The 27,719-nt window shown below is 40.8% G+C and overlaps 1 protein-coding gene across 5 annotated transcripts; it reads right to left on the bottom strand.

Annotated features, from left to right (window-relative positions):
- Positions 1–899: 899 nt before the first annotated feature.
- Positions 900–27,719, bottom strand: ELOC (elongin C). Of its 5 annotated transcripts, XM_038389153.2 has the most exons (5): positions 27,509–27,630; positions 18,243–18,310; positions 9,173–9,232; positions 7,055–7,198; positions 900–1,136 (listed from the first exon to the last, which is right to left on the bottom strand). In XM_038389153.2, the coding sequence occupies exons 3-5, from the start codon at positions 9,174–9,176 to the stop codon at positions 946–948; spliced, it is 339 nt and encodes a 112-aa protein (XP_038245081.1). In that variant the 5' UTR covers positions 9,177–9,232; positions 18,243–18,310; positions 27,509–27,630; the 3' UTR covers positions 900–945. The 5 variants fall into 5 exon arrangements, with proteins under 5 accessions (XP_038245081.1, XP_038245080.1, XP_038245082.1 ...); XM_038389152.2 differs by lacking the exon at positions 18,243–18,310 and having other exon boundaries at positions 27,509–27,719; XM_038389154.2 differs by lacking the exons at positions 18,243–18,310; positions 27,509–27,630 and adding an exon at positions 26,987–27,149.

Here is a 27,719-nt window from a genome sequence, read left to right as displayed (position 1 = left end):
CTATTTGGTAGCCATATTTAGGAAATTTAAAAGGTTTTGATCTAAGAGTAAATACAGAGTTTACATAACTGATCACAAACAGTGGAAAAGAGCCATTATAGGCTATTATTAATCTTGTATATTAGGTCAAGTGACAATACATTATGAATAAATTTACATTTTATATAGAACAGAAGAGAGTATACAAACACTAATCATCATTAGTTACTAACATGGCTATTTAATTCTTTCTAGTAAGCCACTATCAGAAGGGATGCGTTTTTATTAGACAAGTGACCTGAAAATTTTAAATTGTTCTAAGGGGTAAATTAAGTTATGAGTGAAAAATAAACCAGGTATACTTTTCCATTTCTAAAAACACTGCTAAATTTTGATTAAAAAAAAGCCAAAAAATTATCCTAGATACTGTTTTCAGCCCAAAGTGAATGTTTATGCCAGTTTACAAATCCTTGAAAAAGGGGATTTATAATGCAAGTGCTGATGTAACTTAAAGTTATAACTATGCTAAAAGGACAATTACCCTGTAAGGTGATCAAGTTCAGAGGTTTAGAAACTGTGACAATAAGAGAAACTTAGAAATGCTAAACACCTACACATTTAGCTAATATTAGCTGTTAAGTAGCATTGGCCTAAACTCCAGTATTTTAAATGAGCATTGCATTAAAAGATAAAGTTCTACCATACCTAAAGGATAAGGCATAGCAATCTACTAATTGGCATACTTATTTGTCTGTTTGTGAAAAGGGCCTTATTTGTGTAATCAGCAAAACAAATTTAAACTTGAATGATTGCTATGGAACAGATTTGAAGATAATTGCCTTTGCAGTGAACTTTACAGTTCTCAACCGCACACTCGCAGCATGCTATATGAAAAAAGTTACTAACTGAACTACCAGGTATTAAATACTGAAAAAAGTTTTACATTTTTATTATAATTTATTTTATTTAACAATCTAAGAAGTTTGCAGCCATCAGCAGTTCCAGTGCAATTTCAGGTGCAATTGGGAATTCAGGAATCTCCGTGGAGCTGTTAGTGTAGCGAACCTTGTAGGTGAAATACATGCATACTTTGGATAAGACGTGGGATGGAATCTCTCTAAAATTCACCTCATTTGTTTCATTTTCAGCAAACTGACCTGTTTAAAAAAAGGAAGAATCAATCAGCATCAAAATTCCCTTGATAATGAATACATTTGTATTGCACCTGTGCAAACTCATCTAGAATACTTTGTCAGTGTAGTCTCTTGTTAGGAATTAGACATTTTCAGTGTAAAAGCTGTATAACAGTGTGTTAAGACATGCCACAATTACTGGAGCCAAGGACAATTTCCATCACCTTTTCTTTAAAAATATTCCGTTCATTTTAATCTAATCTAACAGTTTAATCTAACTGTCTACAAGCAATAAGTGGAACAAAGATTTGATCCCGATCTCAGTCTGTGCTAGGAGTGCTCTCAGAGTTCCATACTCAGCCCTGTAAGACCCATACTGATGTAAACACCTACAAGAAATAAGGTCAATCGATGATGACAATGTGGCCTGGCTACTAGGGAGCGTGATTTATTTTGTTTAAATAAACCTTTCAAATGATTTGAAAACATCCGATTGTACAACAGGGGCACCACATAACCCTACTTTTGTTATCATTGCACTTCCTTCCTTTGTACAGTTTGTCATTTGCTTGCTGTGTCTTATCGTTAATTATATTGTATGCTCGTTAAGGCAAGAACCATGTCTACCCTTTGGGTGTTTGCACAGCACCTACCACAATAGGGCTCCTATTATCCCTGCAGAGCTAATACAGCTTTTGAGAGTGAAACAGCTTCTATTCCCATCTTGAGAATCATCAGAAATTTATTACTAATTTCCAATCAATTACATTTTGGCAAGACTACTGAAGACAATCCAGCCCAATTTAACAGGAAGGCAATGCAGATTTTAAAACACACTTTGTAAAGCCATGCAACTTAAATATGGAACGTCCACATCAAATAAATATTCAAGTATCATTGAAATGAAGATCCATTAAATGTTTTCACTTTTCATAATCTATTACATCTGAAGAGGTTTATTTATGTGGATGGAGGAGCAGTTATTTACCTTGCTGTAATTGTGCGTCTTAGAGATGTTCCGTACATGTGGACCCCACTCTAAGGTGCACATGCACTTGAGATCAGAGTCTTTTAACACAGTGTCTGTCGGTGTTGCACATGCACCTTGTATGCTCTCATGTCATCCATCTCAAAGGCATAAAACACAGAGCATCCCCAAATGCTATTCCTGTTTCCTTTGTCAAGATTCTGGGCTGTAAAACTCGAGCTGCAGGCAAAGAGGGTCCACATGTACAGAACATCTCAAAGAACTAGTTATGATAAGGCAGAGGTCCCCAAACTGTGGGGCATGCCCTCCTAGGGGGGCATGGAGGAACATCTGGGGGGGCACAGGGAGGGAGTGCCACCCAGCACTGTTTTTGGCCCCAGCCCCCTGCCTGGAGCGCCACGCTAGGTGCCCTAGTTGCCAGCCCCTGCTTGTCAGCCTCAGCCCCCAGCCTCACCCCCACCTGTGGCCCCAGCCTCCTTACCCTGTCCACATCCCCGTCAGAGCCATGGCTCTGGGTGTGGGGAGAGGACATGGATAGAGGAAAGGCGGTGCATGAGGTAAAACGTTTGGTGACCACTGGAATCTCTTAGATCTCCCATAGCTGAAATTTGCAGAGAAACCACATAGAACTCCATTCATACATTCACCAACACTATTCAGTGGTATCAGCCTCCAGATCTGATGCTTACTTTGGTTGGGCAGTACTACAGTCCTTATTTAGATAAGCTCCGAGATTCCCTCCTCCTAGAGAAGTGGACTCCGTACTGATCACCAAGAGTGGGATCCATATGTACAAATTCTTGAAGAAAAGAGAACGCTTGGTTGATAAACAGACCTCAGTCACCATTGAAATGGTCTTAGGCAAAGCCTGGCAAACAGTGTCACAAAAAAGGTGTACAAGTCCATATGTCCAGCAATTAGAGATGTTAATGGATGATTCTGAAGTTGACTTTGACTGACACAGGATTGGTTCTGGTTGCTGAATGTTATACCAGCTTCACAGCTGCAGATTTAGCTAAATCTCTGGAATGAAGATTCCATGGGTTTTTCTTACATGGTACTGGAAATTCTGAGCAGTGCCAAGGACCAGACTTGGAGCTGTGCTCCCTTCTCCCATGGACAGGGAGGATAAGGCAATCTGAAGTTCAATGTTCAAAGAACTCAAAGACTGAATGAGCTCTCTTTGTTCCCTAGGAACCTGGAGTAACGTCTTTTATAGATGGAGCACTATCTGAATGAAGTTCAGAAGGAGATCCAGGAACAACTTTTGAGTCAGATGCTCCTCTCATGGATTTCTCCATCAGGAACCACTTTAAGGGCATCTCCCTGGCTTATTAGATGCATTTTGGAAAAGATTTGCAAACTGCACACATTGCAGAGGATATGGCCTTTTCCTAAGCAAAAAAGTCATTTGATGTGTCCCTCATTCAGAGAGGGATCACAATGTTGCATGATAGGCAGGATTTAAAAACTGGAGATTTTGACTCAGTCATACTGCTGGCAGCCACAATACCATGGCAGCTAGCTAACAAAAAACCTACCTAATTTTGGGATTTTTTTTTTTTTTTGGTCAATGGGCTGCTAACAACCAAGCAAACCACAAAACCACCATCAAAGTTGTAGAGAAAAAAATATATATATGAAAGAATTAGGTACAGTAACAATGTAACAAGATAGGACTACTATAGGTCAGAGGACAATGAAGCTGTTATGACTCATGACCAGAGGCAGCAAGAAGGAACTGAGTAGCAGCTGGGGCGGCTTTGCCCTTTATTGTCTTGGGAGGAGCAGTGCAAGGGCATGCAAGATGCATGCATGGCCCCAAGGAAAACTGCTGGTTAAAAGATTTTCATATCTTGTGTGGTGGGTGCAAATGCACCCACAAGTGAGATCCATGTACACAGATATTCAAAGTTTAGTTAAAAAAAATGGGTTTTGATTTAATGGCACTGAAGACTCAAGTGACACTTTCAGCCAAAAACTCACAATCAGCCAAATGAAAGTTGGTGGAGGTGTTTTGTATTGTCTGTCATCATCTTATGATGTAGTCTTTACCACATCTGGACCAGACTCTTGCTCAGGATATTCCAGCAGAAGCTGTTCAGCAAGTGTTCCCACCTATTTTGATGGTATTCAGAATGAATATTTTTGGTGGGTTTTTGTTAAAGATGTGACAGAATGGTGAATTCAAAAATGTGAATCTAATCACTAATTAGAAAACAGCCAATGCAGTGTAGCTAGCCAATATAAACCCCCTTGCAGTTTTGGATGAGGCCCAGAATCAGTCATGAGATGACTTCATATACCCAAATGCAAGTCTGAATGCCCTTTTGTCCCTGAAATTTGAGACTATTCGGATGCACAGTTTGGTTTTGGCCCATTCTTTAGTTTTAATATAGGTTCATATTCACAGACCATTTGCTATATCTCCAGATATAAGTTGTCTATCTGGCAGCTAGAATCTTTTCACATGTGAACAGTTTTACCTTGATGATTTTTATACACAATGTGCTCAACCATGGAACCTGATTATACTGGACTCTTCCTCCTTCCTACTGCTGTAGCCCTTTTTGATTTTTAATTGGCAAGCCCCGCACACAGAGTCACTGCCATGTATTACTATTTGCAGATGTGGGACAGGCAGGTATAGGCACACCTAAAACTAAAAGGACCACCCCCCTCCGCTAAGGAGAGGAACCACTAAGCTCAGGCTACAAGTGAGTGCATGGGACAACAAAGGGGGGGAGGGAGAAAAGGGGGGGGGGGAAGAGGAAAAAAAAAGCTACCGGAGTGAGGTCAAAGGTTGAAAAAATCAGAGAACCAGAAGGGAACACCAAGCACAGAACTCCAGACAGCACCTGCTGCTCCTCAAAGGCATCTAAGGAGTCAGTGTACACTCTCCAGAGGAACTCTGTCCAGAGATGTGATTGAATGAGGGACTGGAAATAGACCCCACCCAGTCACAGAGTGCCCCCTATATCCAGCTTAATCCTCCTGAAGCGACAGGTGTGCATAGATCAGGAAATGTGGGGAAAAGTGCAGCCAGAACCTCAGCAAGAGGGGCTGCAAGATGATTCATTCTACATAGATGTGTGCCTGGGTCTCCCTCATCACAGAAGTGACAGGCGTCAGGGGAGTTCGCGAACCACAGTAAGTACACGTTCATACTCATAACTCTCCAAAGGAGCTGCCAACTAATATACCCGGTGGGTCATGGAACCAGAGTGGAGTACAGATTGGCCCAGAGTTCCTTGCCCTTCTCAGCTGGCCTCACAATGTGGTGTTGGGGCAGGACACAAGGGCAAGAAAGTGGATGGCATGATGCATAAGTGTACACGGATGTTTTATGGGCATGGTTTGGAAGTGGACTAGCTGGATGTTGTGCAGCTAGCTCAGGCGGCTGGGGAGATTCACGCTGCAAGGGCTCAAAGAGGAGTTCTGGAGAGCCAGGAGTAAGGGGTGGGCAGGCAACACCCTTCTGCTGAGCCAACTTGAGGAAAGGGAGAGAAGCAGAAGGCAAGGCTGCTCTGAACTCCCCCGGTATAGCCCGTGACAACAAATTAATCTTAAGGCTGTGTAACTACACTAATATTGCCAAAAATAAAGAAGTCATGAGTAAGCCCCAAAAATCATGAGATTTTAAAAATAATAATAAAAAAAAATCTGTTCTGTGGCAAAAAGAAATAGTTTGTGTTTGTTTTTTAATTTTTGAATTTCCCCTGCCCAGCCCCAGTGTGCAAGAATTAATGTTGCCCACTCCCCCAAGTTTATCGGGTAAAGTGATTTTTTGCCCTTGCTACAGGAGCTCTCACCCCATCATTTGCCCACCCCCTGCCAGCAACTGGGAGACTGGGAGCAGAACTAAGTCAGTCTTGTCCCCACCTCCCTCATTAGTTCTGCTCATCCCCACCATCAGCACATTACTCCAGCCTCACCTCTGCTCTCCTCCTGGGATTCTTTACCCTTCTTTCCCAGGGCTGGGGCTGCAGTACTGTCCCCTCTTCACCTTCCAAGATTGGGGGGGGCTGGGCAGCTCCAAGGGCTCTTCACCACCCCCACCTCAAATCCCAGGATGAGTGCTGCAAGAAGGGAGAGGGGAGGTGGGGGAAAGCAGAGGTGCTATCCTGTCCCCATTACTCATACAAGAGGAGAGGGAAGGAGGGAGCAGAGCTGCCCTGAGTTGCTGGGCTCTTTAGCTCCCATGCCCAATTCCAAGATAATAGCTTTGAGTTACTGAGTGATGGAGGCAGGGGGGGAGAGTTCTGCTTGCAGAAGCTCAGCTGATTGTTTAGCCCCAGGAGGTGGGGAACTGGAGTAGATGACCAATCAAAAGACTTGTCTGTTAAGGGTTACAGCTTGGGCATCCTCACAAGGTTAGGCGCCAGCCGTGCCCATCACTTGCAAAAGAATCATAAGAGTTGGAAACAGTGCAGAACCCAGACTTCTCCAGAGCCCAGTGGTTGAGTAGGGATGGAGCAGAATCAGCACATCTGGGGCACACTCCAAGTTTCAGACTGTACCCACCCCAGTGATATCCAAGGGAATTTCAAGACGGGGATTGTAGCAATTAGTTTTGGCTATCAGTAACTGAAAGATTTTAAAATGTACCCTTCTCCTAATCTTAATGAATACTCTCCCAAACCTACATACCATTTGAAGGAATGGAAGAGGGGAAAAATCACTTCCACAGACAAAAATAGTAGTAATTGTAATTGCTTGTCTTACGGTAGCACCCAAAGACTTCATATACAGTTGGCACGTGAATATATAACTGATAATACAAGACTTGATAAAGCGCTGAATTGTCCACGTAGGAATAGAAACCAATCTGGACTGGGACTAGTCACTATTCATAATAGAAATTCCACTTTTATATAACAGATTATACAAATCCAAACACTCCATAAAGTGAAAGAACTGAATTACAAGATGCTACGAAACTCAATGCACCTACCTGGACCACTCAACATAGCTTTTATTGTTCCTGATGTTAACGCATGCTCTCTTTTTACAATAAACTCATGACCATCAGAGGATATCAACTTCACATACATAGCATCAGGGCCCTCACACCCACCGTATGTTTTCTCTTCTCCATCTATAACAGAAAACAGATTAACTGATACTTTCAGAATACGTGATTAGTACTTTCGTAGTATGAAGAAAGCCAGTACAGCTTATGCCTTTATTACAAGCATGAAGCCTCAGTGCACTTACTTTTGAAAGACCAAAAAAATAAAGAAATGCAAGGTAGCAAAGGAGAGGGTGGAGGATAAGACGAGGAAGTTGTTTGTTTCTTTTAAAGTTTAAGTTTTGCTGTCTGCTGAATTTTTCAGCTTTGTGTCTTAGTGCGCTAATTTTAGTTTTAATATACTGTTACTAATCTGTCCCCTCATTCCCTTGTCCCTGACCAATGGATCAAAACATAATTTCAGACATTATTTCTTTTTCTAGCAAAGTCTATTCAGGGTTAATTTTTTTCCTTTATATAATAAAAATAAACCCTGCCACTCAAATCTGAGACTACACTTTCTGCTTGCTCTACAGTGGCTGTTCAACAATCTTCATGAAGTCATATTACCAGGGAAAGGTCATGTTTCTAGTGTTAATACATTAGAACACAGTAATTAAGAATTTGCCAAATGAAGAAGAAACATTTCTTCCTACAGGCATTGTCTGTTGTCATGTTTCTAAGAGGGGAATTCACAGAATAAAAGTCTTTGTCTGGCATTAACGCATTCATTTAAAAAGGAACCGCAACAATTTTAAACTTTCCTCAAATTTACTTTTTACTTACTATTGCAAGTAACGTAAGTTTACTTCAACAAAGAGTAACCAAAATGTTCTCTTTAATTTTCAGTTTTTTTCTACTTTGGACAGCACTTTGAACAGTTTCCTCTGTTTATGTGACTCTTTCACACAACAGCAAGAAAAAAAATTATTTAAGTAATAGTAAATGTCACTGTAAAACAACAAAATTAGGCAGAGAGCATAATACCTGAAACTCCTCTCCCTTTCTTACCCCTCCCGCAAACCATTAATTAGATTTCAACTTGTGTCTTTGGGTAATCCAGGGGTAAGACTACAGAAAGATTCAAAAAAGTTTCAAAACCTGAAGTGATAAAAAGAAGCAAAACACCACTTTAATCCAATTTAAAATTAGAAGTTGTATTTATAAGTCTATTTTCAGGTAGTGTGTGTTTCCACAAAAATAATATACATTTACATAAGTTACTATAGTAAATAGCATTAAAGTTACTTTAAAGAGAAGTTAATGAACTGTATATTCTACATAAGATTCCATTTTCAGGGTTGTATTAATGTGCTTACTTATTTTAATTTGTACGTAATCAGTAAGATGCTAGACACCCTCAATACCTGCTGTCAGTACAATAAGAAAAGATCCAAGTATGATTATAAGAAAGGTTGGTGATAAATTTACTTCCTACCAGCAGAATCCAGACGTGGTAAGAGAAGAGAAATGTACTTTTTAAGACTGGAATTTAATCAGTAATTATTAGCAAATGTCATTTCTTCCTCCACCCAAAAACAAATCAATGATTTCTTTTGATAAGGAAACATTAGAGATTAAGTGTACCAAATATGTACTGGACTTTTAAAGAGTCTTGTTAATTATGTCTTGTATAGTCAGTTAGGAAAACGTGGCTTACTCTCAGGGTTAATCAAAATAAAAACTACTATATAAAATTATTATATGAGGATTTTCCACCAGTTACCGTTAATGCAAAAGCTCAAGTTGCTAAAAAGAAATACAGCTGGGAAGGTGTCAGTGTCCATAAAAATAACAATCCACCCAAGCCTACATTAAAAGCTGGCTATTTTCTCACTATGCAGTCATTTGAATGGAGGAAGATAAGGCAGCTCCAAGCATGTAAAATCAAGTTAATTACAATGAGATAGTAAGCAAAATTAATTGTTACGTAAAGGTTAAAAATGCAACCTCCAAAATTCAGAGTCCTTTCCTACTCAATGCCATTATCATTCTAAAAGCCTCCTAACATGTTTCATGTTTTAAAAATGTGAAAAGATGTTTGTTAAAAAATTAACTTACCCATTCTCTCCTTATTAAATGTTTATTGCTTTGCGACAGCAGCTTTCACTGTAAGATGGTCTGAAAACAAGAAGTATTGACACAAGTGTCAAAATTACTTTTTAGTAGTAATTTCATAAGTCAGAGTTTAAGTGATCTACTATAAAGTCTGATTAGAAGTATTCAGTAGATTCAAGTTTCAGGATGTGTTCTCTATTCATCAGATTCTCACAAGCTTTACAAAAGTGAAAGCCGACTATGTGAAAGATTTCCAGATTTTACCTTACATGTTGTAAAAATAAAGTTTTAAACCTTTAGCAGTCAAGGTTCTTAGAAAAGCTAGTTATAGTTTCTAGAACTTTAGGGGAGAAATCTGTGTACATAGATTTTGCTACTACAATGGCAAAATTTCTGTAAGAAAAAAACAGAAGAAAAAAAGAGCACTTTGTGTCACAGTGCAGTTAGTACTGGTGAAAGGTTCAAGACTAACAAGTGTAAAAACTGAAGCCTTTATCTGCAAAATAATTCCAGTATGGACAACAGCAATTCAAGTTTCTTTATATTTCACTCCAGTTATGTGCTGGAAAAAGACAACTCTAGGACAGCTTGAAAGATAAATTCCACTCACCCACTTACCAACTCCTTACATTTATTTGGGGGTAACCCTCGAAACATGAAAATGAACGCATATTAATAGAATGTTGTGGGCTTCCTAGAGACTGAAGAAAACAGCACCAGTAGCAGTGACGTTAACAATATTCTGGTCAGTTTCACAGATGCTATTCAGAACTCTGTGGACAGTAATGAAAAATGTCAAGAATTCTTAGCAATTCATTCTACTCCTTAGGAAAGCTATGAGTAACAGCAGAGGCAGGCACTGGAATTATTCACTACAAAGAAGGACCATAAAAGGGAGGCTAGGGCAAGGATAGAATACCAGAAGACCTCTTTCTTCCCCCTCCCACATCTCTGATGGAAGGAGAGAGAAATGGAGATGAGAAACTGTGGGAAAGCGGGAGAAGCAAAGAGAGAGAAAGCCCCTTTTCCTCTCCCCCAGTTTGGGAAGGGGGTGGTCATTGAAGCTTGACGTTTACAATATACCTATTAGCCAGAGGCTGATAAAGAGAACTCTAAGCAAGGTGGAGACAAAATCCAGTAGAGAAAAAAGTCCTTTCTAGTGACTAGTGGCAGAGACACTTCTCACCAGGACCAGCTCCTGAACATTACTGGGGAACCTCCCACCTTTCATATCTACTTGCTGAGAAATATAACAAGGCCTGAAATTTCTCAGTCTCTGCATGAGAGGGTAGTTCAGTCTGCATACCAATTCATGCCATCTGTGTTTAGTGAGACTAAACAATGGTGCCTGGAGGTGTGATGAAAAGAATGGAAGCCACCATTCAACTCAATTTACAAAGGCCACCAAACAACGTATTATACACATTTTAGCAAGGAAAAAAATTGAAGAAAATTTTTTTTTCTTACAGACCAAAGCCAAATTTGAACCAGTAATCTTATAGGCGAGAAGCTCCTACTATCACATACACCGGACCCTTGCTAGAACGCGGGATTTGGGATCCATACCAAGTATGCTGCATTATAGTAGGGACCGCGTTAAAATGAAATTATATTTTTGTGATTGAAATTTCAATACAGGTATATGTACTTGTGTATTTGCAGGCTAACGATAGCATCAAAACTTGGAACTGTCATGAAAAACGAGTCTACAAGATACAGTACTCACCACGGGTGTCAGTGGAACTTGCGTTTTAAAATGGAAGCGTTTTTAATGAATTTGATTAAATGCTTTGTTTTGATTGTCCGCTTTCAGGTGCCATGAACTTCCGTCTTCGTGTATGGAATGCCATAGAGAAATTTATATACACTGTATATATATATAAATATGTATATAGAAATTTTTGTAGCGCTAATTACCTTCACATCCATAAAGTATTGAAAACCTTAGAAAATAAACTCCTACTTGAAGGAAACAAACAAGAAAGAAAGTGTTGCTTTATTAGAGGTTTAAAGTAGACATTACAATAAACTAGTCTAGTTTTTCTTACAAGAAAGTCAGTGAGTTGCTTTTGCTTCTGCTGTGCTGCTTCCGCTTAGCAAACTGCAAAAGACTGTGTGGCTGCATAAGTTTTTATAGGCTCAACATCTTGTGTCTCAAACCATCTCAAAGCAGTCTCTAAGCAGACTACAGTCACAGCTGACGTTGGAACGACGTCCACTTCATCTTCCCCTTCTTCTTCCATGGCAGAGGCCAATTCTTCAGCTTCTGGAATGTTGTTTGATCGTACTACCTGAAGAATTTGGTCATCCGTTAGACTTTCAGCAATGGGACAAAATTCTTCTGCTTCATCGTCGCCTCTTATCCAGGACTCAATATTGTGTGGCTGAACAGTTACCCCGAGTCCAGACAGTTGCTGGGATAGCTCCTACATCCACTTCATGTCTGTTCTTCCAACTTTCTCCTCTGTAAATCCCTCAAAATCAAATTCCTCATCAGACTGTGATACAGTATGTGTTTTTCCTCCTGCAATCTTGCATGAATGATAAGGTAATGAACACAAGGTCACTTAAAACTCAAAAAAATTGTACTGTACTTAAATTTGGGATCCAAGGCCGCAACCACGCTATATCCAAATTTGCGTTATATAGATGTGCGTTCTAGCGAGGGTCCGGTGTACTTTTGGGTCTAACATTTTCTGAGGGTTAAATTGTGCACATGCTCATACAAATTCCCTATTTTCCCTGTGCTCACCCTATTTTTGATATTTCCATGGGAACTCCCCCAGGGAAGCCATAAAAGTTGTTATTCCTGCACATAGCATTTCCTCAGGAGCAGTGTAATAATGAAACAATCCTAATTTCACTTTATAGGCTAGAAGCATATGTAGAAATGGTAATGGAAATGGTAACATAATGGTAGAAAGGTTAACGGTAGAAAAGTTAAAGGTAGAAAAGTAAGGCAAGTGTCAATTTATTTAAAAAAAAAATCAAATCTATAGAATCGTAATTTCAATGTTGTCACTATGGTATGGCTGGAGGACTCACTGCTCTCGCGCCCCCAATCTTGGCTCCTAACTTCAGGACTTCTGGTAGGTGGAAATTTTGATAATGTTGTCAGAAGTGGGTTGAGTTGGGTATCACTCAAATGCCCTTTCTCCTACAAACACAATGGTACCAAACATGACAAACCTAGAACAATTGCATAGATAGGTATTTGAAAAAAATGTTTTAATTATACTTAACACGGGCATGTCACACATGCAGCTCTCAAAGTTAAATTGTGGCTCTTGACTGACAGTATTGTATTACCAGTTAATGCTTAGAAAGATACATGGATTAATTTTTTTAAATGTTTCAGATTACTGTACAAAACTGAATGAGTGCTTCAAGCTGATTTGCCATTATTGGTTAAAAAAAAGAAGCAGTTCAGTGGTATTGATCATCAGCTTTGTTTATTATGCAAAGAATAATAATGAGGCACTGGTTAAGATGTTAGCATCTAGCCAGAAGTTAGTTGAATCCATCCACAAATGCTCTGCATATAGTTACATAACATACATGTGTTTGAAATAATTTACTAATGTGTACAGGACTTGCGAGACCAGTTCCACACATGCAGTCTCTCAATGACCTACTGCATATGATCGAGAGCTGCAATATCACAGAACGGATCAAGCAACTTGATCAGGTTGAATCGACAGCAAAGCCAACTTTTGGGATGATACAGTGATACATGAAGAAGGTTGAATTTTTGCTGTTCTTTATTTGATCTGTGGGACTGCTAACTGGAATTTGCACCTTGCAGCACTGGAAGACTATGTGATATACTATTTTGTTTTAGATTTAATCAAACTATTCCGCAATGCTTGTCTAGTACCTTACTAAAATAAGAAGTTCAGAAGAGAGTCTGATGCGGACATATGGGAAGAATTCTGAAAAGGAAATTGGGCTGTTAAAAGGTCATCAGTTCCCTTCTGTGCACTTGGTTCAGATGAAGTCCTAGAACATGAAAACAGAGCAACGAAAGTTGTTGGGGGTAGGTGGCCATAACAGCATCCAAATGCTCTTTCCTGACAACCCCAGAACACCACCGAATTTCAAACAAAACATTAAGCATGGAGGGATGACTTCCCCAGAAGTAACATTAAGTACTGTTAAATGCCAAGAAAGGGGAATTTTAAAGCTACAGGATGAACTTTACTCAAATTGCATTAGCATATGACAGAGCAGAGTTCATTAATATTATGACAAAAGCACTATTCAGTGATAAGATAGCTAAAGATGTCAGTCAAATGGATACTTTGGGTTTCGAAGGCTTCACACCAGTCATGACCCAAAGAATTATCCAAGGTTCTGTCAATCTATGGGTCCCAATCAAGGACAGACTAAAGTTGTGTTTGTATGTAAAGAAAATCAAAGCGAAGGTGCATGGACTATTACAAAGTTAACCATAGGTCATGGTTTGCTTCTCTCCTGGTCATGTCCAGATCTCATCATGATGTTGATCTACAAGACTGGGAAAGTATGAGTTCTCCATGGTACCACAATTGATGTTTGAATGCGACGGAACAATGCATACATGCCAGGCAAAAAGAAAATTAATGCTCCTCTTGCATGGTCTTTCTAAGCCAGCACCTACAGACAACATGACCATTACATTATGCTAGCAAAGGCCTTTCAGTGTAGCAATCATACATGATATGGCTGAGGAATAAGCTCTCGACAAACGAGAAACTGTTAATATCTGCCCAAGATTTCGCTGAATACCTCATTATGAGATTACAAATACTGAACCTCTGGCAAAATCCACTTTATGTCTGTCTGACACCTGCGTAGAAGAATCAATTAAAAATATTACTAGAAAGAAGACACTCTGTGGTCTTGTAGCTGCCCAAAACAAAAATCATTAACTCAACAAATATTTTCAATGTCACAGTGAAGAAGCTAGTCTCATATTTGCATGAAGGAAGAGTTAACCACATACTTTGCAGAAAAAATACTCCACTATGCGTTTGCATTGCTCAAAGAATTTTGCTGTTGCACGGAGTAATAAAGCTATGTCCTCAAGCTCCTCAGTGGTGTTTCTTTGTAGTTCCCATGAGGAGGTGGACACTAAAATTATCTTGCATGCCAACAAATGTCAAAGAGAGGTGCTACTGTTCTAGTGCTCTCTGTGAGACATTACCCAAGACTTCAGCAAGATTCTGTTTTTGTACCTGCTGTTTAGGAGCAGAATCGCTGTATATCCCTCAGAGATGTGTTCCTATCATTTGAACCATTAAAAGCTGCCACACTGCCAGGTTTCCATGTCCTTTCAGGATGTGACGCTGGAAGGTTGGCTGGAAAGACCAAATTATCTTACTGGAAGACATTTGATTCAGCCTCCAAAGACACTCTCCTCACTCTAAAGGTGCTCAGAATGGCTGAGACAGTCACTGATGAGGTCAAATGGACTATAGGCATTCCTATGCCAAGTTTACCATTTGAAGACCAACATTACAATACTTGCAGAGCTATGTTGATGGATGTTTTCCAAGGAATGGACAAATGAAGAAAAACTGCCCCCCAAAAGGTGTGTATTTATACTTGATATAAAGACAGCAAATCATCAAGCAATGGCATTCTATGATGCTTGAGTGCATCCAAAACTACCCTCGCCTAGCGGACATGGATACGTCTTTGGTGTGATCAGTATGAAGCGAGCTGTAGCTCACGAAAGCTTTTGCTCAAATAAATTTGTTTGTCTCCAAGGTGTCACAAGTACTCCTTTTCTTTTTGCGAATACAGACTAACAAGGCTGCTACTCTGAAACCTGAAGTTACACAAGCTCCCAAAATCAATCCTTCAGCTAATCAAATGCTTGCGTACAAAGACCAGATGATCATCACTCTGCAAATGTTCGGCCAGCAGCCTACCTTGTACGAAGATGCGTGACTGTAACATAGACAAGGATCGGTGTGACATGTCTAGCAGCATGCCGTAGACAGAGTCGACACTAACAATGACTGATGAAAAACATGTTTTCAGTTCTACATGCCAAGGCTAGCTTCCCTAGGATTAGCCAAGATGCAGGTCTTTTATGTAGGCAATGCATCTCTGTTGAAAGTATAATTTAAAAAAAAAAATTGACTTTTAAACATTTTCTCAACTGTTTATCTACATAACTGTTCTAGATTTGTCATATTTTGTACCATTTTGTTGTGGGCGATGGCCTTTTGAAAGAAAGAAAGAAATGGGTTGAGTTGGTTATCAGAGAACATTATCTAAATTTCCACCAACCAGAAGACCTGAAGCTGTGGGAAAGAGACTCCCAACTGCCACAACACAAAGGGTGATATCATAGAAATTATGATCCTGTAGATTTTTATGAATCAATTGGCTCCTCTCTGTCCCTTCTACCACTAACCATGGAATGAGATTTTACCACATTATATTCCCAGGCTATTACTACTTCTGTTGCAGTAAGTGTTCAGTGCAAGAGCCAAGTAGGTATGATACACAGCTGGAGATGGGGAAGTAATATTTATCTTTCTTCTTCCAACTCTCTAGCAAAAAGAAAAGGAGTACCCGTGGCACCTTAGAGACTAACAAATTTATTAGAGCATAAGCTTTCGTGAGCTACAGCTCACTTCATCGGATGCATTTGGTGGAAAAAGCAGAGGAGAGATTTATATACACACACACAGAGAACATGAAACAATGGGTTTATCATACACACTGTAAGGAGAGTGATCACTTAAGATAAGCCATCACCAGCAGCAGGGGGGGAAAGGAGGAAAACCTTTCATGGTGACAAGCAGGTAGACTAATTCCAGCAGTTAACAAGAATATCAGAGGAACAGTGGGGGAGGGGGGGTCAGTAGGTTTCCGATATAGGGTGGTGTTTATGTGACCATCGCTTATTAGCACCGTAGTGTCCAGGAAGTGGATCTCTTGTGTGGACTGGTCCAGGCTGAGGTTGATGGTGGGATGGAAATTGTTGAAATCATGGTGGAATTCCTCAAGAGCCACCACCCTATATCGGAAACCTACTGACCGCTATTCCTACCTACATGCCTCTAGCTTTCATCCAGATCATACCACTCGATCCATTGTCTACAGCCAAGCGCTACGATATAACCGCATTTGCTCCAACCCCTCAGACAGAGACAAACACCTACAAGATCTCTATCATGCATTCCTACAACTACAATACCCACCTGCTGAAGTGAAGAAACAGATTGACAGAGCCAGAAGAGTACCCAGAAGTCACCTACTACAGGACAGGCCCAACAAAGAAAACAACAGAACGCCACTAGCCATCACCTTCAGCCCCCAACTAAAACCTCTCCAATGCATCATCAAGGATCTACAACCTATCCTGAAGGACGACCCATCGCTCTCGCAGATCTTGGGAGACAGACCAGTCCTTGCTTACAGACAGCCCCCCAATCTGAAGCAAATACTCACCAGCAACCACACACCACACAACAGAACCACTAACCCAGGAACCTATCCTTGCAACAAAGCCCGTTGCCAACTCTGTCCACATATCTATTCAGGGGATACCATCATAGGGCCTAATCACATCAGCCACACTATCAGAGGCTCGTTCACCTGCGCATCTACCAATGTGATATATGCCATCATGTGCCAGCAATGCCCCTCTGCCATGTACATTGGCCAAACTGAACAGTCTCTACGTAAAAGAATGAATGGGCACAAATCAGACGTCAAGAATTATAACATTCAAAAACCAGTTGGAGAACACTTCAATCTCTCTGGTCACTCGATTACAGACCTAAGAGTGGCTATACTTCAACAAAAAAGCTTCAAAAACAGACTCCAACGAGAGACTGCTGAATTGGAATTAATTTGCAAACTGGATACAGTTAACTTAGGCTTGAATAGAGACTGGGAATGGATGAGTCATTACACAAAGTAAAACTATTTCCCCATGGTATTTCTCCCTCCCCCCCCCCCACTGTTCCTCTGATATTCTTGTTAACTGCTGGAATTAGCCTACCTTGCTTGTCACCATGAAAGGTTTTCCTCCTTTCCCCCCCCTGCTGCTGGTGATGGCTTATCTTAAGTGACCACTCTCCTTACAGTGTGTATGATAAACCCATTGTTTCATGTTCTCTGTGTGTGTGTGTGTGCGCGTGTGTGTGCGCGTGTGTGTGCGCGTGTGTGTGCGCGTGTGTGTATATAAATCTCTCCTCTGCTTTTTCCACCAAATGCATCCGATGAAGTGAGCTGTAGCTCACGAAAGCTTATGCTCTAATAAATTTGTTAGTCTCTAAGGTGCCACGGGTACTCCTTTTCTTTTTGCGAATACAGACTAACACGGCTGCTACTCTGAAACTCTCTAGCAGAGGATCTCTTGTGCTTCCTTCCCCACCCACAGAACCATTCCCTATACTTCAAAATCAGCAGCAATGAAACTGACTAAGACAGCATCAATTCCACTGCTAGGAAAGTACTACGAGCAGCAACAGCCATGCAGGTGTAATCCTGAGTAGGAAAAAAGCAGGAGGGGTGGGGGAGTAGGAAATGGCAGTGCAAAGTCAAAGGAGGAAATGGGAGGAAAACAAAAGGGAAACTGGGTGAGCTGAACCCAGGAGGGATAGAAAATAGGTAACCTAGTGACAGCCTATTAGAATCCCAGTCAGAAGAGGCTGGGAGTGCTACACAGGTAGCACATAATCTCCCATAAATGCAGTATTTTATGAGAGAACAAGTGCATTGTATTGTTTTCCAGCAACTACCCTCAGGATAACTGGAGCAAATTCAATATGATCCAGAGCAAGCTGCAACCAGCTTTCCCCAGCCAATGGGAAACAGTGAGCCACAGAAAACTGAAAAATAAGATGAATGAAGGCAACTGTATGTTGATGCCTATCCAATTTATTATTTTAATACCCCAGAAACAGAAGAAATCCAGAAATAAAAAAAATAAAAATATGAAAGTGGTTAGAAGGGTTCAAGGGTGAAGAATGTCACAAGTTATAATTCAGATTTTATTGTTTTCAGACACCTTTCCCCATATATAGTTTTTGCACATGAAAAATCTCAAACAGAAGACTGTACTCACAATTCAATGCTTTATCCAGCAAGGATTACTTTGAAGTGGTCAGCTATACCTAGTCTTTCCCAATTGAGCTGGAAGTGGTCATAAGCATTATTTAATTAGTAATAAGTTAGAAATAGGCAAGTCAAATAATTTAAGTGCATCCCCTTATAAGAGCAGATTTCTCAGTATATTTTCTAGTAGCAGTTTACATTTGTGACCCAGGGACCTCTTGATGTCAACTAGCAGAGTGCACTGAGGCTGCAAAGAGTTCTACAGGGATCCCCTAGGTCACATATATGCATAATAATTCACAAAATTATACCAAAAGGGTGGCATATGAGATCTGAGAGCCAGTAGCCTACTGGCCATCATCATCATTTCAAAATGTATGTACAGATCATATTAAAAAAAGAGTTATGTATCTATACTGGAAGTTAACTCAAAAGGTTTTGAGAATGTAAGACAGGTAATAAGTAGTTGGGTTCCAGGCAGTGGGTAATAAAAGTTTTTTAGTGCGTATTGTCTACTTCACAATACAGGCCTATTTGAACATGGAGCCAAAACGCTAATCAAGAGAAAATGTACAGGAATAAAACAGAACAGCAGGAGGGGATCCCATCTGAGTAAAGAAAATGGATTGTTGAAGTATCTCTCAGGGACAGACATCCCCTCCTGGATTTTTTAACCATTGAGGAGGCAACCTGATAGCGTGACTTGTCCTGTGAATGGAAGATCACAGCCAAGCCTGGCTGTAATACACTGGAAGGATTTTGCATGAGCTTTGCCCCATGAGACCTGAAAGTAACTAGGTAAACAAGTCTAGCTTCTAGAAAGTGAGTAATGATTTTATTTTATATGTAACTATTTGTTTCCAATATTTCTACTTTTGAATCCCTACTCATTGTTAGATATTTTTATAGTGAAAACAAGCAAAAGTTTATTTAAATGCTGTCTGTTAAGCGGAGCTGCAATCTAAGGTGCATTGGTAAGCTGGCAGGGTACCGTTTCAGAGAATTCACAGGTTGGCTATTCCCAAAGAGCATCCTATGGATCAAGGGCTGGACGTTCTAGGGGGATGTTCATAGCATATCTATTGCTAACCTGCAGAGGGACAGCAGAACCTGCGCTGGCTAAGAGAGAAGTGCTTGTGTTGCCTATGACCAGTGGAGTCAGGGAGCGGATGGACAGCAGACACAGACAAAGCTTCTTCAGACTAAGGGCAGGTGGTAGTGAGGTGCCTCACAATCCTGACTACCCCTGGGAAGTGTCATAACACTTAAATACCATGTTTCTTCTGAGAATCTGGAAGCACCTTACTTAAGTATTAACCTTATTTTGCAGAGGGAAAAACTGAAATCAAGTTTAAGGGCCAATTTTAGGGACCTAAATATGCAGAACAGGTATTTTTAAAAATTCCACTAGGCACCTATCTACACATTTATGGGACTGAGTACTTGTGGAAAACTTGCCCTAAGTGACTTAATCAAGGTCACATTAAGTTAGTGCCAGTCAGGAAGAGGCTCCAAATCTCCTAACTGCCAGTCATCTGCTCTAGTCACTAGTCCATGCTGCCTCCCTTTATTATATGGCCTTTCCCTGCCCATTCCGCTGAGAACCCACCTAAATAACAAAGATGAATACTAGACATTCTGTTGGTTTCCGCCTCCAGAGCATCTCTTTAGGTAGAGGCTTATGTGATATTACCAAACAGGCAGCTAAGAAACCTTGTTTAACTCCCAAAGTGCACACGTGTTTGGTTAGCAACAATTCCGACACCATTTCCTTTGCATAAACACAGAAAACACAAAGCAAAACATTTAGAAGCAAAACAGGAAAAAACCCTGCAACATAACTGTAAAGTGTTTACAAAGTTGCTAAACGATTTGCCTTTCCCAAAACAATATTTATATCTATTTATGATTTTCACAAAATTAATTATTTGACAGACATGGAAAAATGGTCCCTGGTTTCTCTAAATTGAGTAACAAAATTCATCAATAATTAAAAATTAGTCTTATACCAGTGCCTTAAATATGCAGTGTGGATGTTAAAATTCATGTATTTTGTAAGAATAAGGACTTTTAATCAATTATTGTACATAATTTCCCTACTTCAAACTGTTTTGCAGCATAATGTATGCCAGGTCCCTGTTACCTTCTCCACACACAGAAGTTGTTGCAGTTCAGCATTGTATACAACTGTGTACAGTTGTTTCAGAATCAACCAAAACTAAGAAAGCTGCAATGTAAATCAGAAACCCACTCAACTCCTCTCTCAGTGTCAACATCTGACATTTGGGTTTTGGGCTTCCCCCATCCTCTCAATAACTATTTTAACCATTTTCTATCCACAATAGTTTGGATCTTAGATCTGGTATATCCTTGCAGGTTATGTATTCTCTGCTGCACAAACCAAGTGGAACATGGTTTAAGTTGTTGACAGTTTTGACCAGAAATTAATATGACTGCAAAGAATCCAGAGTCAATATGACATCCAGGATGATTGATTTATACAGCCTCTTTTACATAGACATATACAGGATTATTGAGATACAAGGACAAAGTTATGGGACCCCAAACCATTAACCCTGCATTTTCTATATAGTAGCCACCTTTTTTCCCTCTCAACTTGAATTTCCTAGCTTTCAGATGTTCATTTTTAAAAGCAAAGGTACTCTTAAGTTATTGATATGTATTTAGAACCTTAACTCTAATTCAACAATGTTTGGGATTCTTGCAATAAGCCAACAGCTATGAACATTTCCTATTTTATTCAGAATTAACTGGTTTTTAATTAATATTATATTGCTGCATACCTCCCCAGCAGAAAATTTCTTAAATAAATTTCATCTAAATACTAGAGACTTTTCCCACATGTCTCCAGTCAGATACTTCAAAGAGGAATACATTTGTTACCAAATAGTGAACAGGTTTTTAGAAGATGCTAAGTGATCTGCTTGTAGCAAGCTCTCAGATTTCAACGAATAGTTGCTCCCTGTAATAAAGATTATTGAAGTGGAGGTGGCGCGCAGGGATTAGCTACATATAAAAAACTCCATGCACATCAATGAAAATAGTTTACTGTTAATTCCAAATCAGAAGCAGAATGTCAAACTATTCTCACATGAGGAAGTGTGCCATGAATTACAGAAATGTAATGCTTGCGTAAGTGCAGAAAACAGTCAGGATTGGTCCTGCATGATTTCTCCTTCTAACAAATGACAATTGAGGCATTCAAGACTGTGAACGGTGAAATTAGCGAAGACAGAATAGCATCTTGTTTTTAATCTTTCTTGTTGCAAAATAAGAAAGATAATGAAATTAAAAAAATAATATATTCCGAATAATGAAAATAGAAAAATTTTAAAAGGCAGTCTCATGGCAAATCTATTGCTGAGGAACGCCATGGATAAGCTGTAGCCTGATAATAAAGAGGGCTGAATGATGTTATAAATCACTAACATTTGCAACTACAAAAGTAATCAAATAACGTGCTTCAGGATATTAGCCTGCAGGAGTCAAGAATTTTTTTTCCAACCTGTGGTACAAATATTATAATAGAGTAGGTGCTTTATATCTGCTTTATATCTGTTCTTTGCCTCTCTGAAGCATTCAGATATGATACTGCTGAAGGTAAAATACCATATTAGATTAAAAAAATAAGAATTGACGTTGATTGGTCAAACAAACATGTAGGGTTACAATATGACTGACACACTCATGAGTGGGTATTTAAAAGAGCGCCCCCAATTACAGCCCTACGCAGACTACCCTGACCTTGGGTCCGGACATGCAAAAGTTGGAGCACAGTACACACTCTAACCCCTTCAACACACATGCCTACCAAGCTGTCAGGCAGGGATTGGAGGAAAATGAATAGCACTTTGGCACTATCATGCAACCCACCAGCCATTACCGTGGGTGTCCATGTGCTTGTGGTATAGGTCAGCAGCAAGTTATTACCACACCCTCCCCCCATAGTAAGAAGAAGGAGAGAGAGTTGTGGCTTGGAGGTATGTTTGAAGCACAATATCACCCACGCTATTCAGGAGATATGCAATTTACAGACCACCTTTTGATCAAGGTTGTACCTAGAAGCACCATTTAGTCCTAGAGATTTGCCCTAGAGATTTTCCCCACAGATGCTAAAAAAATTCATACTGGGATATGACTACCAGCAAAACAATGGAACAGTCTTCAGTCTGCAAACTAAAACAATTTGAAGAGAGGTTTAGACAATATAATTGTTTAAAACTGCTCTCTTCAAATGTCATCTAAAGAAATTCAAAATCAGCTGCTAAGCATATGCAAGACAGACAAGTACTAGTAAGTACATCAATACTCAAAGTTTTACCCAGTTAGTGTTATGCATGCGAGAATGAAGACTGTTAGGCCATCTGGTAAATATCAGCATGCAAGCAGTGGGCCACTTAGATGGTTCAATAAACCAGTGGTTCTCAACCCTGGGGGTATGCAGATGTCTTTCAGGGAGTACATCATCAACTCATCTAGATATTTGCCTAGTTTTACAACAGGCTACAGAAAAAAAAACACAAGCAAAGTCAGTAAAACTAAAATTTCATATAATGACTTGTTTATACTGCTCTATATACTATACACTGAAATGTAAGTACAATATTTATATTCCAGTTGATTTTATAATTATAGGGTAAAAATGAGCAACTAAGCAATTTTTCAGTAACAGTGTGCTGACACGTTTGTATTTTTATGCCTAATTTTGTAAGCAAGTAGTTTTAAGTGAGGTGAAACTTGGGGGTACAGAAGACAAATCAGACTCCTGAAAGGGGTGCAGTAGTCTGGAAAGGTTGAGAGCCACTGAAATAAACAGTCAAATATAGATATGCAAAGGCATACTTATCTGTTCCAGTAAAATAGTGGCTACTGTCTCCACTGGATAACAAATTCATAATGACAGCATACTTAGTTGTCTTTAGTTACCATAAATTAATTGAGGGCAGATTTTGGCCATAGTAGTTTTAGAATATTAACATCTAGCTATGTGTGCTCCAACAACATATTACATCTTACTTTTAATGTACTCTATTATATCCATTTTTTCAATAAACCAAGGAAGTAATATGAATGCCTTCACCATCAGTAAATTAACAGACAAGTCAAATATGATGATTCAGAGAGTTCACACCCCTAAAGTTTTCAAAATGTCATCTTTACACAAATAAGTACAGAAGTGTGTGTAGGGACAAAATCAGAAAGGGTAAGGAACTACACGAGTTACTACTAGCAAGGAACATAAATGGCAATAAGAAGAGTTTTGTAAATACATTAGGCACAGGAGAAAGACCACAGAAAGTGTAGGCCCACTACTTAATGGGGAAGCAGAGCTAATAGCACATGACATCACGGCGGCGGAGGCATTTAATGCCCGTTTTACTTCAGTCTTCACTATAGAGGTTAATTGAGATCAGATGCCTAGAACAATTAATATTAACAATGAGGGAGAAGGAACAAAATCCAGAACGCAGAAAAAACAGACTAAAGAATATTTAAATAAGTTAAATGTATTCAAGTCAGCAGGATCTGATGAAATTCACCCTAGGGTTGGGTATTTAAGGAACTAGCTGAAGCAATCTTGGAACCATTAATAATTATCTTTGAGAACTCATGGAGCACATGTGAAGTCCCAGAAGACAGGGGAAGGACAAACATACTACCTATTTTTAGAGAGGGAACAAAGAGGACCTGGGAATAATAGACTAGCTAGCCTAACTTTGAAACCTGGAAAGATATAATTATTAAACAATTTGTAAGCACATCCAGGATAACATGGTAATAATTAATATCCAACATGGATTTTTTAAGAACAAATCATGCTAAACCAACCTAATTTCCTTCACTGAGCAGCTAGTGGATGGAAGGGTAGGGGGGAAGCAATAGACATGATTTATCATTATTTGAGTAAGACTTTTGATGTAGTCCCACATGACAGTCTCATAAGCAGATCACGTTTTTGTAGTTTAGATTAAAATTACTAGAAGGTGGTTGCATAACCAGTTGGAGAAAACACTCAAAGTTTATCAATGGTTCATTGTCAAAGAGGGAGGATGTGTCTAGTGGCGTTCTGCTGGGATCTGTCCTCGGTCCAGTATTATTCAATATTTTCAAGAATGACTTAGATAATGGTGCAGAGAGTATGCTTATAAATTTTGTGGATGACACCCAGCTGGGAGAGATTGCAAGCACGTTGGAGGACAAGATTAAAACTCAAAGTGATCTCAGCAAATTGGTGAGCTGGTCTGAAATCATCAAAATTAAATTTAAAAAAGTGCAAAGTACTGCACTTAGGAAGGAAAAAAATCTAAGGCACAAATACAAAATGGTGACTCTTTGGCCAGACAGTTGCGCTGCTGAAAAGAATCTGGGGGAGTATAATGGTATGAGCAGGGTCCTAGAGCTCAGACTCCAACCCAAGCCCAGAAGTCTACACAGCAATGAAATAGCCCGAGTTGGCTGGCACAGACCAAACACAGGTTTTCCTTTGCTGGGCAGACGTAACCTACAAGGATAGCTAAGTACTGGATAGTCACTGGAGGTTTTTAAGAACAGGTTAGACAAACACCTGTCAGGGATGATCTAGGTACACTTGATCCTGCATCTGTGCAGGGGGATGGACTAGATGACCTCAAGGTCCCTTTAGCCCTATGTTTCTACAAAATATTGATCAATAAATAAATAGGCTAGGTGGAGCAGTGGGCTAATGCATTAGCTTTTCATCTACAAAAGTATAGTTTTAAGTTCTGTTTACATTCTAGGTGATTACATTTTAATGTTATTCTAGGTCCCACAGTCATTGGTTTACTTCACATAGTTACCACACAATTTCTTGTAAGTGCATTTACTGCTCAGGAGAAACAGAACTGAAAGAAGAGTTACATCCAGACCCACAAAGATATTTAGGTTCCTAATTTCTACCGATTTCAATGGAAGTTGGACTCTAGATACCTTTGTGATCTGGGCTTTTGTGCAGATCAGGACTGAAGTATATTAATAGAGCAGTGTGAAAGAAAACTTGCACATCTATTTGCAATTCAGCTGGCTCAAGGCTAACGGATGTGGGGGGTCCAAATGCAGCTGGTTGGTGCTCAATGGGGTGAGGATCTGGGTGCAAGGGGCTCGTCAAGGTAGTCCAGGTGCATAGGCATTGGGGCTCTTCGCAGTGGGGTTTCCTGTGTGTCAGGCTCAGCTGTTGGTGGTCTGAGTGCAGAGGTGAGGGTCCAGATGCGGGAGGGGGGAGCTTGGTGGACAGGGCTGGAGGTGAGGGGGTTCAGCAAGGAGGGCCAGATGGTGGGGGCATCCGGATGCACAGGGGTTGGGCAGCTGAGGGAGCGGCTCCCCACAGTGACCCCTCCCCCTGCGGCAGAGGAGAGATGGGGACAGGAAGCAGGGCTGGGAGGTAGGAGGTGATTCTAGAGGTAGGTCTGATCCAGACCCAGCCACTCCATGCTGGGAAAATGCACTCCTTAACCACCTCCAGTCCAGTGCAGGGCAGGAGCCACCACCTGGGGCATCCCAAGTCCTGGGTGGGCTGGGGAGGGCAGGGTGCAGAGAGTAAGTCTTGACAAGGGTGCCCAGAGCTCGGAGGGAGGGTCTGACCTGGAACCAGCCAGGGCACCTCCAGCCCTCCCAACCCCAGTGATATACCTCTTCACTAGCTGCTCCAGGTGCCCAAAACCACATGCCCGGGTTGCTGCAGAAGGATACATGAACACTCTTGCAGCTTCCCTTTGCTTCCCCATCAGAAAGTCATTTTTCTGCAGGGACGGAAAGAAATCTGCAAATTCTGCGTGTGCGCAGTTGTGTAGAATTCCCCCTGGAGTATTATTTGTAGCATTCCAATTACAAACTGAACACTCAAGTCTAATCTGCCTTCATACAACATGAGAAACATGATACAGAAATATTGCATCAAGAAAGTCTTCAAAATCATTTATCCTTTACAAAGAAAGTTATATGCGTATAGGTAATTTTGGGGAATGTCGGGGAGAATGTGAAGGACACAGTCAAAGAAAATGATTGTGCATAAGGAGAAAACTTGTAGTACACTCTTCTATAAATACTCTGCCTTCAATCCTGGCATAAATTATTTTCTACCTCCTCATTTAACATAGAATTCTTTCTTGTTTTAAAGTAGAACCCGGCCACCCCTTTAATTCACTATACCAATGCCAAACCCAAGTCTTCCACACTCCTATCTCTAAGGCACTGCCTATGGAGGGAACTTTATGAAGCTTTTCCCACCTGTACCATTCCCAACTCACCTGATCAGTGGCAGTCCTAGTACAGAGAAGGTTCGGAAGATATCCAGCATTTTTACTCAAAGAACATGATGATATTTGGATATGAAAGCAAGAGGGGCCTTGTGCTATATATGATTTTCTCCCTTCCCCCAAGCATGAACCCTATAGTCTAAATGGTTTTAAGTATCTGTCAGTGATCAGAAGTGCACGAAATAAAATAGGAAAGAAAGGTGTGTGGATATTTGTCCTTTCCCTTTAGTGCCAGTCTTCACTCACAAGCTGTAACACAGATGCTGGATATTGCAACTTGTGAAACAAGACTATCATTAATGAGAAACTTTAGTTTCTCTTTTCTTCACACAAATACATTACTTTACTCCCTACAGATATTTAAGAGCATTTAGAATAGCAGATCAGGTTTAAAAGGAAGGAGACAATCACATCTATCTCAAGGCAAATCTCACTTTGGTACCTAAGCACCGTAACCTACCTTAAAAAGGTTCCTAAATTCCTCCATCCTTGGGATTTTTGTAGCGGAATTATTTCCTTCCCTTTAGGGAGGGGAGGGGAGGGGAAGGCGGCGGCTCCCCCACTGGCGGAGGAAGCAGCCAAGGCAGAGCAATAGTTACAGTACTGCTCGAGAGAGGATTTTGGTTGTCGGTGTGTGGATTCCAATGAGATTGTTCCACGCGCACGCGAGGGGAGCGAAATCGCCCCTACCCCTGGCACACCCCTGAGCCTCCCTCAGGCCGCCCCGAGCCCTAAACACGCCCCCAGCCTCCCCCGCCCAGGGATGAGTAATAAGATTTCCGCCCAGGGGGTGGCCGCTTCTCGGAGCGGGGCCCGGGGCCCGGCCCGGCTACCAGAGGGCGAGGCCCGCTCCTGCCTCAGGAGGAAAAGCCTCGGCGGCGACCCTCCTCCCACTGCGAGGCGAGACGAAACGAGGGTGGGGGGGAGGGCAGCCTCTCAGCTCGCGCCCCCTCCACTCGAGCCGGCCGTGACGGGGACTCACTTGTGTCAGCTTCGCTGCCTCCGCTCCCTGCTCGCAGGGCCCCCTGTTCCGGGCCAGCTGCCTCGCAATCACTTCCGGTAGGTCAAAGGTTAGCGCCGCCTGCCGCCACTATAGGGACAGGCAGCGTTCCGGCCTCCTGCCCTTGGACGGTTTACCAAGCCCAGGTCCCAGCATGCCATGGGCCACGGCAGCCCGTGGCAGCCGGAAGTGT

The sequence above is a fragment of the Dermochelys coriacea genome, chromosome 2 (assembly GCF_009764565.3).
Source record: "Dermochelys coriacea isolate rDerCor1 chromosome 2, rDerCor1.pri.v4, whole genome shotgun sequence".
In the NCBI taxonomy this organism is placed as follows: domain Eukaryota; kingdom Metazoa; phylum Chordata; order Testudines; family Dermochelyidae; genus Dermochelys; species Dermochelys coriacea.
This window is presented reverse-complemented; position numbering and strand designations above follow the sequence as displayed.